This window comes from Schistocerca nitens, chromosome 12 (genome assembly GCF_023898315.1).
Source record: "Schistocerca nitens isolate TAMUIC-IGC-003100 chromosome 12, iqSchNite1.1, whole genome shotgun sequence".
NCBI lineage: Eukaryota > Metazoa > Arthropoda > Insecta > Orthoptera > Acrididae > Schistocerca > Schistocerca nitens.
In genome coordinates this window covers 134,173,322-134,185,682 of record NC_064625.1, presented here as the reverse complement: position 1 = coordinate 134,185,682, position 12,361 = coordinate 134,173,322, and the positions used below count along the sequence as shown (strand labels likewise).

General features: G+C 43.2%; 1 protein-coding gene across 1 annotated transcript in view; it reads right to left on the bottom strand.

Annotated features, from left to right (window-relative positions):
* LOC126215244 (aminomethyltransferase, mitochondrial) overlaps positions 1–12,361 on the bottom strand; it is a 196,300-nt gene that overhangs the window by 33,675 nt on the left and 150,264 nt on the right. The window contains exon 4 of the mRNA XM_049941911.1: positions 426–754. Within this exon, the coding sequence (XP_049797868.1) occupies positions 426–754 (329 nt within the window). The remainder of the gene's footprint in view (positions 1–425; positions 755–12,361) is intronic.

Here is a 12,361-nt window from a genome sequence, read left to right as displayed (position 1 = left end):
GAGGCTCCGTCCCCGCCGCAGCCGCAGTGGTCCACAACCCCACCACGACTACCACAGTCCACTTCACGCCTCTGCCGCTCCACACCGAACCCAGGGTTATTGTGCGGTTCGGCCCCCGGTGGACCCCCCAGGGAACGTCTCACACCAGACGAGTATAACCCCTATGTTTGCGTGGTAGAGTAATGGTGGAGAACTTGTTTGCGCAGCAGTCGTCGACATAGTGTAGCCGAGGAGGAATAAGGGGAACCAGCCCGCATTCGCCGAGGCAGATGGGAAACCGCCTAAAAGCCATCAACAGACTGGCCGGTTCACCGGTCCTCGACACAAATCCGCCGTGCAGATTCGTGCTGGGGACCAGGCGCTCCTTCCCGCACGGAAAGCCGTGCGTTAGGCCGCACGGGTGTTGACAGTGCGCGGATGAGTACCTGAGCGAATCCCTGGCGCCGAGCCCCGCCGGCCTGACGGGGACCTTCCTGGATGCGAGCAGCTTCTGGGCCACCTGGGTGGCAGAGGCGGAGGGCACGGAGAGCTCGAAGCCGTCCTCTCCCGTGTAGCCGCAGCGAGTCACCCTGACTCGAGGCACGCCACACACCGTGGCCAGCGTGGAGCGCATGAACCCCAGCGCCGACAGGTCCACGTCCACACAGGGCTGCAGCGCCGCCGCCGACTCCGGGCCCTGCAGCGCCAGCAGCGACATCTCCGAAGGCTCCAGGAAGCGCACTTCCACGTCCAGACCTGCTGCGCGCAGCTCCGCCTGCAACCGCGTACATCCCTCACTCACACGTGTCACATGTCTGCAACTGCAGGAGGTAAAATGTACTACAGGGAGCCAAAACGGCAGGTGACCCACAAGGGTTAGTACTCAGACCAAAACTACTGGGTGATGTGGAACATTGGGAGAACTAGTGGGAGAGAACCATTCAGATGATAAGGAACAATTGGGTCTCATATACAAGGTGGTCCACTGATCGTGGCCAGGCCAAATACCTCACAAATAAGCGTCAAACGGAGAAACTACAAAGAAAGAAATTCGTCTAGCTTGTAGGGGGAAACCAGATGGCCCTCTGCTTTGCCTACTAGATAGCGCTGCCATAGTTCAAACGGATATCAACTGCGTTTTTGTAAATAGGAACCCTCATTTTTTATTACATATTCGTGTAGTACATAACGAAATGTGACTGTTTTAGTTGGACCACTCTTTTCGCTTTGTGATAGATGGCGCTGTAATAAACACAAACGTATAAGTACATGGTATCAAGTAACATTCCGCCACTGATACATGACCCGTGTTAAAATGGACCGTTTACCAATTGCGGAAAAGGTCGATATCATGTTGATTTATGGCTATTGTGATCAAAATACCCAATGGGTGTGTGGTATGTATGCTGCTCAGTATCCTGGACGACATCATCCAAGTGCCCGGACCGTCTGCCAGATAGTTACGTTATTTAAGGAAACAGGCAGAGCCAGCAGTGACATCTACGAGGGTTACAGGAACCATACCTCCGCGTCCAGACCACCCACGCGCAGCTCCGCCTGCAACCCCGTACCTCTCTCACTCACACATGTCACATGTCTTCAACTGTAGGAGGTAAAATGTACTACAGGGAGCCAAAACGGCAGGTGACCCACAAGGGTTAGTACTCGGACCAAAACTACTGGGCGATGTGGAACATTGGGAGAACTAGTGGGAGACAACCATTCAGATGATAAGGAACAATTGGATCTCAAATATGGGGTGCTCCATTCATCGTGGCCGGGCCAAATACCTCACAAATAAGCGTCAAACGGAAAAACTACAAAGAAAGAAACTCGCCTAGCTTGTAGGTGGAAACCAGATGGCCCTGTGGTTGGCCTGCTAGATGGCGCTGCCATAGGTCAAACGGAAATCAACTGCGTTTTTGTAAATAGGACCCCCCCCCCCTCATTTTTTATTACATAATCGTGTAGTACGTAAAGAAATATGAATGTTTCATTCATTGGCGACTCCATGGCGTGTTGTGTGCACCACGACCAAATAGTGGATAGAATTAGAAGAAAATTCAGCATTGGCCGTATTTTGTTGTTTTATTGCCAGCAAAATCGATTTTCGGTCACTTAGTGACCATCCTCAGTGCTAGAAGTTAAAAATTTTCACATAACGGTCAGAGAGTATAAAACCGAAAATCACATCTACACCTGCGTATGAATATAACAGTTGGTGGGAACATACCTGTAATATACAATTAAAATTGGTAGGCACTGGTATCATGCTATAACCACAAGAATGAGATTTTCACTCTGCAGCAGAGTGTGCGCTGATATGAAACTTCCTGGCAGATTAAAACTGTGTGCCCGACCGAGACTCGAACTCGGGACCTTTGCCTTTCGCGGGCAAGTGCTCTACCATCTGAGCTACCGAAGCACGATTCACGTCCGGTACTCACAGCTTTACATAACCACAAGCTTAGAGCGATCACATAAACTGAGGCCGCTGTTTACATGCACCTGTACAGCAGACCTCGGTGTGACAGGGCTTGGAACGCCGTCTATGTGACGTGTCACGTGAAGACTTAATATTACTGGTTTTGCAAGATATTAACACAAAATACCTCTTGTGCATTCGTGACTCATGAGGTAATCCAGATTTAAAATGTACGTAAAAGAAATAGCAGACGAAGGGGGAAGGAAACATCTAAAATAGACTGGCGTGATGTTTTTTAAAAAAAAAACAACTTACAAAAACATAAAACAGATCGATAATAAGTTGTCAAAGTGCAGAACAATTAAAAGAGAAAAAGAAAAGGAAAAAGAATAATATATGAATAACATGAAATGAGGTATAACACAGTTTTTAAAAAACATAGTACCCACCATCTGGCGTGGGAAGTTAGAAGTATAACGTTCGTTATAAAACACCGTAAAACTAATTTTCCTTCCAATTCTATGAATGTTTTAGCTGGACCACTTTTTTCGCTTTGTGGTAGATGCCGCTGTAATAGTTACAAACGTATAAGTACGTGGTATCACGTGACATTCCGCAAGTCCGGGCGGTATTTGCTTCGAGATTCATTACCCGTGTTAAAATGGACCGTTTACGATTTGCGGATGGCTATTGTGATCAAAATGCCCAACGGGCTTGTGCTACGTATGCTGTTCGGTATCCTGGACGACATCATCCAAGTGTCCGGACCGTTCGCCGGATAGTTACGTTACTGAAGGAAACAGGAAGTGTTCAGCCACATGTGAAACGTCAACCACGACCTGCAACAAATGACAATGCCCAGGTAGGTGTTTTAGCTGCTGTTGCGGCTAATCCGCACATCAGTAGCAGAAAAATTGTGCGAGGATCGGGAATCTCAAAAACGTCGGTGTTGAGAATGATACATCAACATCGATTGCACCCGTACGATATTTCTATGCTCCAGGAATTGGATGGCGACGACTTTGAACGTCGTGTACAGTTCTGCCACTGGCCACAAGGCAAATTACAAGATGACTGATTTTTTCCACGCTTTCTATTTAGCGACGAAACGTCATTCACCAAAAGCGGTAACGTAAACCGGCATAATATGCACTATTGGCCGCGCGGGATTATCCGAGTGGTCTTAGGCGCTGCAGTCATGGCCTGTGCGGCTTTTCCCGGCGGAGGTTCGAGTCCTCCCTGAGGCATGGGTGTGTGTGTTTGTCCTTAGGATAATTTAGGTTAAGTAGTGTGTAAGCTTAGGGGCTGATGAAAAAAATGGCTCTCAGCACTATGGGGCTTAACATCTATGGTCATCAGTCCCCTAGGACTTAGAACTACTTAAACCTAACTAACCTAAGGACATCACACAACACCCAGTCATCACGAGGCAGAGAAAATCCCTGACCCCGAGGGGTGATGACCTTAACAGTTAAGTCCCATAAGATTTCACACACATTTGAACATTTTTGCACTATTGGGCAACGGAAAATCCACGATGGCTACGACAAGTGAAACATCAGCGACCTTGGCGGGTTAATGTGTAGTGCGATATTATGGGAGGAAGGATAATTCGCCCCCATTTTATCGATGGCAATCTAAATGGTGGAATGTATGGTGATTTCCTACGTAATGTTCTACCGATGTTACTAGAAGATGTTTCACTGCATGACAGAATGGCGATGTACTTCCAACATGATGGATGTCCGGCACATAGCTCGCGTGCGGTTGAAACGATATTGAATAGCATATTTCATGACAGGTGGATTGGTCGTCGAAGCACCATACCGTGGCCCGCACGTTCACCGAATCTGACGTCCCAGGATTTCTTTCTGTGGGGAAAGTTGAAGGATATTTGCTATCGTGACCCACCAACAACGCCTGAAAACATGCGTCAACGCATTGTTAATGTATGTGCGAACATTACGGAAGGCGAACTACTCGCTGTTGAGAGGAATGACGTTACTCGTATTGCCAAACGCACTGAGGTTTACGGACATCATTTTGAGCATTTATTGCATTAATGTGGTATTTACAGGTAATCACGCAGTAACAGCATGTGTTCTCAGAAATCATAAGTTCACAAAGGTACATGTATCACATTGGAACAACCGAAATAAAATGTTCAAACATACCTATGTTCTGTATTTCAATTTAAAAAACCTACCTGTTACCAACTGTTCGTCTAAAATTGTGAGCCATATGTTTGTAGCTATTACAGCGCCATCTATCACAAAGCGAAAAAAGTGGTCCAACTAAAACATTCATATTTTTTTTCGTACTACACCAATATGTAATAAAAAATGGGGGTTTCTATTTTAAAAAACGCAGTTGATATCCGTTTGACTTATGGCAGCGCTATCTAGCGGGCCAACCATAGCGCCATCTGCTTTCCCCCTTCAAGCTAGACGAGCTTCGTTCTCTGTAGTTTTTTCGTTTGATGCTTATTTCGTGAGGTATTTGGCCTGGTCACGATGAATGGACCACCCTATATATATATATATATATATATATATATATATATATATATATAGGCCCTGTAGTGCCAGCAACAACACCTCCAAGGACTCCAGGAAGTGCATCTCCGTGTCCAGGATCGCTGCACACAGCTCTGCCTGTCACTGTACGCCTCTCTTACTCACACATGTTCATGTATCTGCATTAATAGAAGGCAAAATGTAACACAGGAAGACATAACAGCAGCTGACCCTCATGGGTTAGCACTAGGACCAAAAATATTTCGCTTTGTACTGTGTGATGTTAAACATTGGGCAGATCTTTTAAAAGACAGACAATAAGGAAGGAATGGGTTATATATACTGGGCCCTCAGGCACCATCAGAGGGTCCAGGAAATGCTCTGTGGAGTTCAACCATATGATTATGTTAGCCAGCCATTGCACATGTCTGCAGTTCTAGATGTGAAAATGATGATATATATATATATATATATATATATATATATATATATATATATATATATATATATATGTGGAGTTCAACCATATGATTATGTTAGCCAGCCATTGCACATGTCTGCAGTTCTAGATGTGAAAATGATGATATATATATATATATATATATATATATATATATATATATATATATTGCCAGCAGGAAGGGGACCTCCACATCCAGGCTAACCGTTCCATCTCTGCCTGCAACTGCAGGCCTCTCTCACTCACATGTTTGCAACAGTAGGAGGTAGAATGAACCACAGGGCTACACCAAAGCAGTTGATCCACAGGGATTAGTTCTTGCACCAAATATACTTTCACTGCATATTGGACAACATCAAACATTGGGAAGAAATGATGGGAGACAATCATTTATATGATAAGAAATGAATTAGGTCTTATATATACTGGGCCCTGTAGTGCCAGCAGCAACACCTCCGAGGACTCCAGGAAGTGCATCTCCGTGTCCAGGATCGCTGCACACAGCTCTGCCTGTCACTGTACGCCTCTCTTACTCACACATGTTCATGTATCTGCATTAATAGCAGGCAAAATGTAACACAGGAAGACATAACAGCAGCTGACCCTCATGGGTTAGCACTAGGACCAAAAATATTTCGCTTTGTACTGTGTGATGTTAAACATTGGGCAGATCTTTTAAAAGACAGACAATAAGGAAGGAATGGGTTATATATACTGGGCCCTCAGGCACCATCAGAGGGTCCAGGAAATGCTCTGTGGAGTTCAACCATATGATTATGTTAGCCAGCCATTGCACATGTCTGCAGTTCTAGATGTGAAAATGTACTACACCGAGATGATAACATCAAATCACCCACATAGATTAGTACTGGGACCAAAGCTACATTGACTGGGGAAAAATCGTAATATCAACAAAGAGTTGTGCAACGTAAACAGAAGTTGGTAGGTGAGTTTCTACATCTGAAAGATTCAGGCACAAATTTTGATTCGTACCTTTAGCTTCTGTCCTTATCGTATATGAATGTTTGAGGCGTAGCGCCGTATAACGATCCTGCCTTGGAGGCGGTTAAGTGGGAGATGTGTCTCAGAGCTGGATAGCGACAGATGGTGACGTGAGGCTGGATGCGCAGGTAGTTTATGTATCAGCCGACAGAGGACAGTATTGGATAGGGAACTGTGATTTAGTTTCGATTGTGCCCACTAGAGTGCACTAAAGTAATAGAATGTTTTTCATAAACTGTTCTAGTATTTTCATAAAGTCTTATTACTTCTTTTTGTGTATGTAAAATGTTATAAATGTGTTTTAGCAGTATGAATGATGCGTGAGTGTGGTTTAAGGTTAATATGAAGATAATTATTTAACGAATTATGTAGTGGGATTTAGTGTGGGAACATTTCGAAGAAGTATGGGTAGGGACAAAGGGGATTTTTGTAGAATAGTTGTGTAAAGTAAGTTTATGGTAAAGGGAAAGTTAATGCGGGTATAAATAACAAAAGTAAATAACATTATGCATAGGTATAAATAACAATAGTAAATAACTTCATGCATAAGCAAAACTTCAGCATATTAGATAATTACTTCGGTAAAAAGTGCAGTCGTGAGGTTTACTATTTTGCCATTGGTTATTGATGAAAAGCGCGGACTGGCGCGGGAGAGTGTTGTTTTGCTATTGGCTGTTGGGTAAACTGACCAATGGTAAAGCAATATTCTTCGCGCGCCTTTCTCTGCTTGTAGAGAAGACTTTGAGTATTCTAGAGAGGAGTCGGAGCCTAGCCATGAACCAGTTCGGACGTGTGTAGTAGTAGTTCCGATGGAAATGATAAGTTGCCGCATCTAGCAGTGTTTCATACATCAAAAGTGTTGGAAAGTGACGGCGTAATTATTCCGATTAGTGTGTAGGAATTTCGGAATTTTTAAGTGAATTTGGTGACGAGAAAAGACATATATTCCGTGTGGCGTACTGAGCAGGTCGGTGGCTAAAAACTGTGAGTGCATTTGGCACCGACAGACTTAATATTTGGCGAGCAAAAACAAGACGTATTTTTGTAGCTATTAAGTTTTCGGGAAATGCAACACCATAAACTTGCTAACGTGAGTGAAAGGGATTGTGAGTGACTGAGTTAAGACTAGCACGGGCTTGGCAGTGATACTTGTTCACCTAAGTTTCGGATATATTAATTGAGGACAAAATTTCCAACCTTTCATTTCGTGTTTCTCCCGAAACTTAGATTAGTGACTTTAATTGCAGCCTGGTTCACGTCGAAGTACAGTAGGTTTCATTCGGCTTTCCTACTGATGATCTGCTGAGACAATGTTCACAGGTAGGTGCAGGTCCGTCGTAAAGGGACGGAAAGAACTGCGCCGCCGTATGTTGAAACCCATGTGTCTCCAGAAAAATATAGTTTCATAAGATCAATAAATCATCTCTGTGTTAGCTATCCAACAAGGGGCTGTGCTGAAATTTTTGCACATCCAAGCAAGCAGTAAACTGCCCAACGGTTTGACGTATTTCGCTGTTACTGCGTCACAGATTTAGTGGTCATAGGCGTACTTCCTTCGTTTGGACCCTCTGTAAAGCCCTCACTTAATTAGGCAACGGCCCAACAGCAATTAATGTTTGCAGGCTCTGTATCTACCCAAATAAGCTGCCACTTTTTTTTTTCCTTTGGAGACCGTGACGTGATGCGATTTCTCTATTCACAGCGCTCTCCATCGGGAAGAGCAGAACTAGGAGGTGGGTGGACGCGTTACGCAGGCCGCACGGTAATCTCGCGCGGAGAATTATGGGGCCTTTTGTGGCCGTCAGCGTCCGCCGTTTGTCTGTCCAGGAGGAGAGAGGGGAGAGGAGGGGATACGGCAGCCAATGGAGAGCGCAGGTGTTAACCCAGGCAGGGGCCTAAATCTCCCGCGCAGATAAATTTGTCGGCGGGTCCGCCGCTTTAATGAAGGCGAAATTTATTCCCCGCAGTGCGATAGCCGAGCGCTTCTGCCCGGAGAAAAAGAATAAAAAATGGTGAAAAAAAGCCACTCTGTAACGTTCATGAAGTGGGCGATGACGCGGCAATTTCGTCGAGCGCATACTCACCTCCACACCCATATGGTACATACACACACACAAATTTCGTCCTAACAGGTGCTCGAATCATAAAGCCCTTTTCAAAATTTTTCACAAAACGCAATTTAAATCGGAAAACACTTGTCATGATCGCAATACGAGTATTTATATGTCCGTCCTTTTGACTCGAGGTCTTGGGGATCACGGCCGTGCACTATTGTGAGAAAATGAAACGCCTACAGCTGTCTAGTCCAGTCAAATAGCAGATATACCTTGCAAAAGGTGGGGTAGAAGAGTTTATTTTTTCAACTCGTTCATATGGTTGGAAAGATTAGAAAACCGAGTTTTGCCAACAAAATTTCTCTTGGGAAAACTTTCTGCAGTCAAAAAACTTCGAAAATTTCGCACTTTTTTCAGTTCTTTCAAAATATCTCAGTTTCATTTGCTACTATCGCTTTGACGTCTATTTCCGTTTTTAAAGAGCACAGAATTCGCTACAAATTTGATTGTTACCATTTTTTTTCTACTCCCAGTATCTAAGGTGCTACAGCGCGTCAAAAAATACCAATTTTTCAAATTTTGAGCATAGTGGCGAGATACCTTATTTTTGAACACAGTTTTTGTTTGTGTAGTATAAATACATTATACATCATGTTATGTGTTGGAATTTACCACCTCACTTTCAGGTATTCAATTTCTCCGTATGCATATGAGGATTGCTGGGCACCCAACTATTGTGATTCTTACATCACTACCTGAAGTTCACTATGGGCCACCTCAGCCCTGGTATTTGTAAAACTATAAATATAAAAATACATCATTAAGAGACATAGACACACACACTCACACACACACACATACACACACAAAATAAATTGTCTCAGGAAACTGAACTATTATTAGCTGCAATAGGCAACCAAATTAGGCAGGTAATTATTCTTGTGTATAAAAGCCACACAGTTGACATTAAAAACAAGTAGCTTTATTACAATTAAAATGAATTGTCAGTTACTAAAAAATGTGGACAGTTCTGGGTGTGTAATACTTGTAATATCGCACTTTTGCACACTTGAGACAGATATGAACATCACTTCCAACGTTTTGATGGGCCAGGTTCCTCAGTGTCACCAGAAATACCTTGATTTACGGATTCAGGGTCTGTACATAGAGTTGATCCCAGATTGACCTCTTCTTTAAACAGAGAATCAGCGTCAACAAGTTCGTTGATTTCGTCAGCGGTTTCCTCAACATCCTCCATAACATCTTCTTCACTGTCTTCTTATAAAAATTTTGGCACGTTTTCACAGTTGACCCCAATACATTTCTTGCAAATTGAAGAACATTTCAAACCCGCTTTTTTGCAGGAGCACGCTCCGCCACAGTTCCGCTTGCATGAGCACGGAACAATGTGAAGAAGTGCTTCAGGTGCTGGATCTTGGCTCATTATAACGGGTATTGGACCGTGGTCACTGTGATTCCAGTCCCATTTCTCAGCAGGTTCCCAGTTTCCCATCCAACTTTGGACTTGTTGGTAAGTCCGCAACGAATGATGTTGTGCAGCATCTTGTGCAGGTGGCAACCGTGCAAGATGCAGTTTGCTTTTTGTGGTAGACTGGGCGAATAGCTGGTACCGCAAATGGTCTGGTGTGTGGGAACTGCTGACACCTCCACTATACAATGCGATAGTAACCTGTTCTCCTGCTGTTATTATTTCTTCACGGGTAGCATGTGGCTTATTGAACGTGCAAAGCGCTGAGGCTATGTCTTCAGTTTTCGCAACAATATTGCAGCACTTAATTTTTCCCTGACCAAAAAAAGCGGATGTTGTATCACATCCGCTAAAGGCGTGAGAGAACAGAATATATTCACTGTCAAACTTGTAAGATGCAGTGAAAAACCACTTGTCTTCTGCATTTCCTCTTCCTGGCTTTAAGAAAAATAAGTTTTCAATGCCTTGTCCCAAATCGGTCGTGAGCACAAGGTCAACATCTTCTCCTACAGTGACAACACTTCCAAAATCTTTGGTTCTTGAAATGCCAGATGTTACAATCATAACGTCAACATCTTCTTGTGCCTGGTGCACTTCAATGCTACACTCCAGAAATTCCTTTTTAAGAAGTGTGATCAAACGCATCTTGTTTCGTTCGTTGTACAAGAACGTGTCCTGAGGGACTTGGTTCACCATCTCTGATTCAGCCACAACGTCAACCGAAGAATGTTTTTTGGACCTACGAATCCTCTCAGCACTCTTTGTGCTACATCTGTCTCCCTCACATCGATACCCATCAAATACAATGGCAAATTGAGATCCAAAACGACGCTGCAGGTAAGAAACATAGCTTTGGGATATTGACTAGAAGTAAACATTTCGAGTCCAACTCACTTTGTGGATAAGGTACCCTCCACCAATGACAAAAAATTTACTCGGTCCACCTGACTTCGTATCTTCCACTGAAACGAAGGCATTGTAGAATGAAGATTTTGTTCCTTTTCGCATGCCTTTTTCTGAGAATAGGGGCATTGGGTAAGGAGCAAGTTCATATTTCAGAAAGGCTTTTAGCTCTTCTTCACTTTGTTTCATTAAACAAATCCTTTGGAAAAGAGTTAAAGGATAAACAGGAGTAATTTTAGTGTTCCCAGCTTTTACAGAATTGAACGCAGAAACGAGAGTCACAACTTTATCTTTTCTACGGAACTTTACATCCTGAAAATTGTCACCAACTATTTTTTCATGCCTTTTTCCCTCTCTTCGTGACACATATGACAACTAACATCCTCCGTTCCGACAACACAACTGCTGATAGACATTATAAAATCACTTTCAGGGAAGGGAGGGTGCACTGAAAACCAATCACGCAGCTTACGAAAGTCTATGCCATCTCGTTCGATGCGACAAATTCTTGCATCTACATGCTGTTCTGATGTTACTAATTAGGTTGCCTATTGCAGCTAATAATAGTTCAGTTTCCTGAGACAATTTATTTTATGTGTGTGTGTGTGTGTGTGTGTGTGTGTCTATGTCTCTTAATGATGTATTTTTATATTTATAGTTTTACAAATACCAGGGCTGAGGTGGCCCATAGTGAACTTCAGGTAGTGATGTAAGAATCACAATAGTTGGGTGCCCAGAAATCCTCATGTTGCATACAGAGAAATTGAATACCTGAAAGTGAGGTGGTAAATTCCAACATATAACATGATGTACACTGTATTTATACTACACAAACAAAAACTGAAAAAACAGTGTTCAAAAATAAGGCATCTTGCCACTATGCTTAAAATTTGAAAAATTGGTATTTTTTGACGCGCTGTAGCGCCTTAGATACTGGGAGTAGAAAAAAATGGTAAGAATTAAATTTGTAGAGAATTTTGTGCCCTTTAAAAAAGAAAATAGACGTCAAAGCAATAGGACCAAATGAAACTGAGATATTTTGAAAAAACTGAAAAAAGTCCGAAATTTTCGAAGTTCTTTGACTGCAGAAAGTTTTCCCAAGAGAAATTTTCTTCGTAAAACTTGGTTTTCTAACCTTTCCAACAATATGAACGAGTTAAAAAATTAAGCACTGAACGACCTGAGTCGAAACAAGGCCCCGGGAGTAGACAACATTCCATTAGAACTACTGATGGCCTCGGGAGAGCCAGTCATGACAAAACTCTACCATCTGGTGAGCACGATGTATGAGACAGGCGAAATACCCTCAGACTTCAAGAAGAATATAATAATTCCAATCCCAAAGAAAGCAGGTGTTGACAGATGTGAAAATTACCGAACTATCAGTTTAATAAGTCACAGCTGCAAAATACTAACGCAAATTCTTTACAGACGAATCGAAAAACTGGTAGAAGCCGACCTCGGGGAAGATCAGTTTGGATTCCGTAGAAATGTTGGAACACGTGAGGCAATACTGACCTTACGACTTATCTT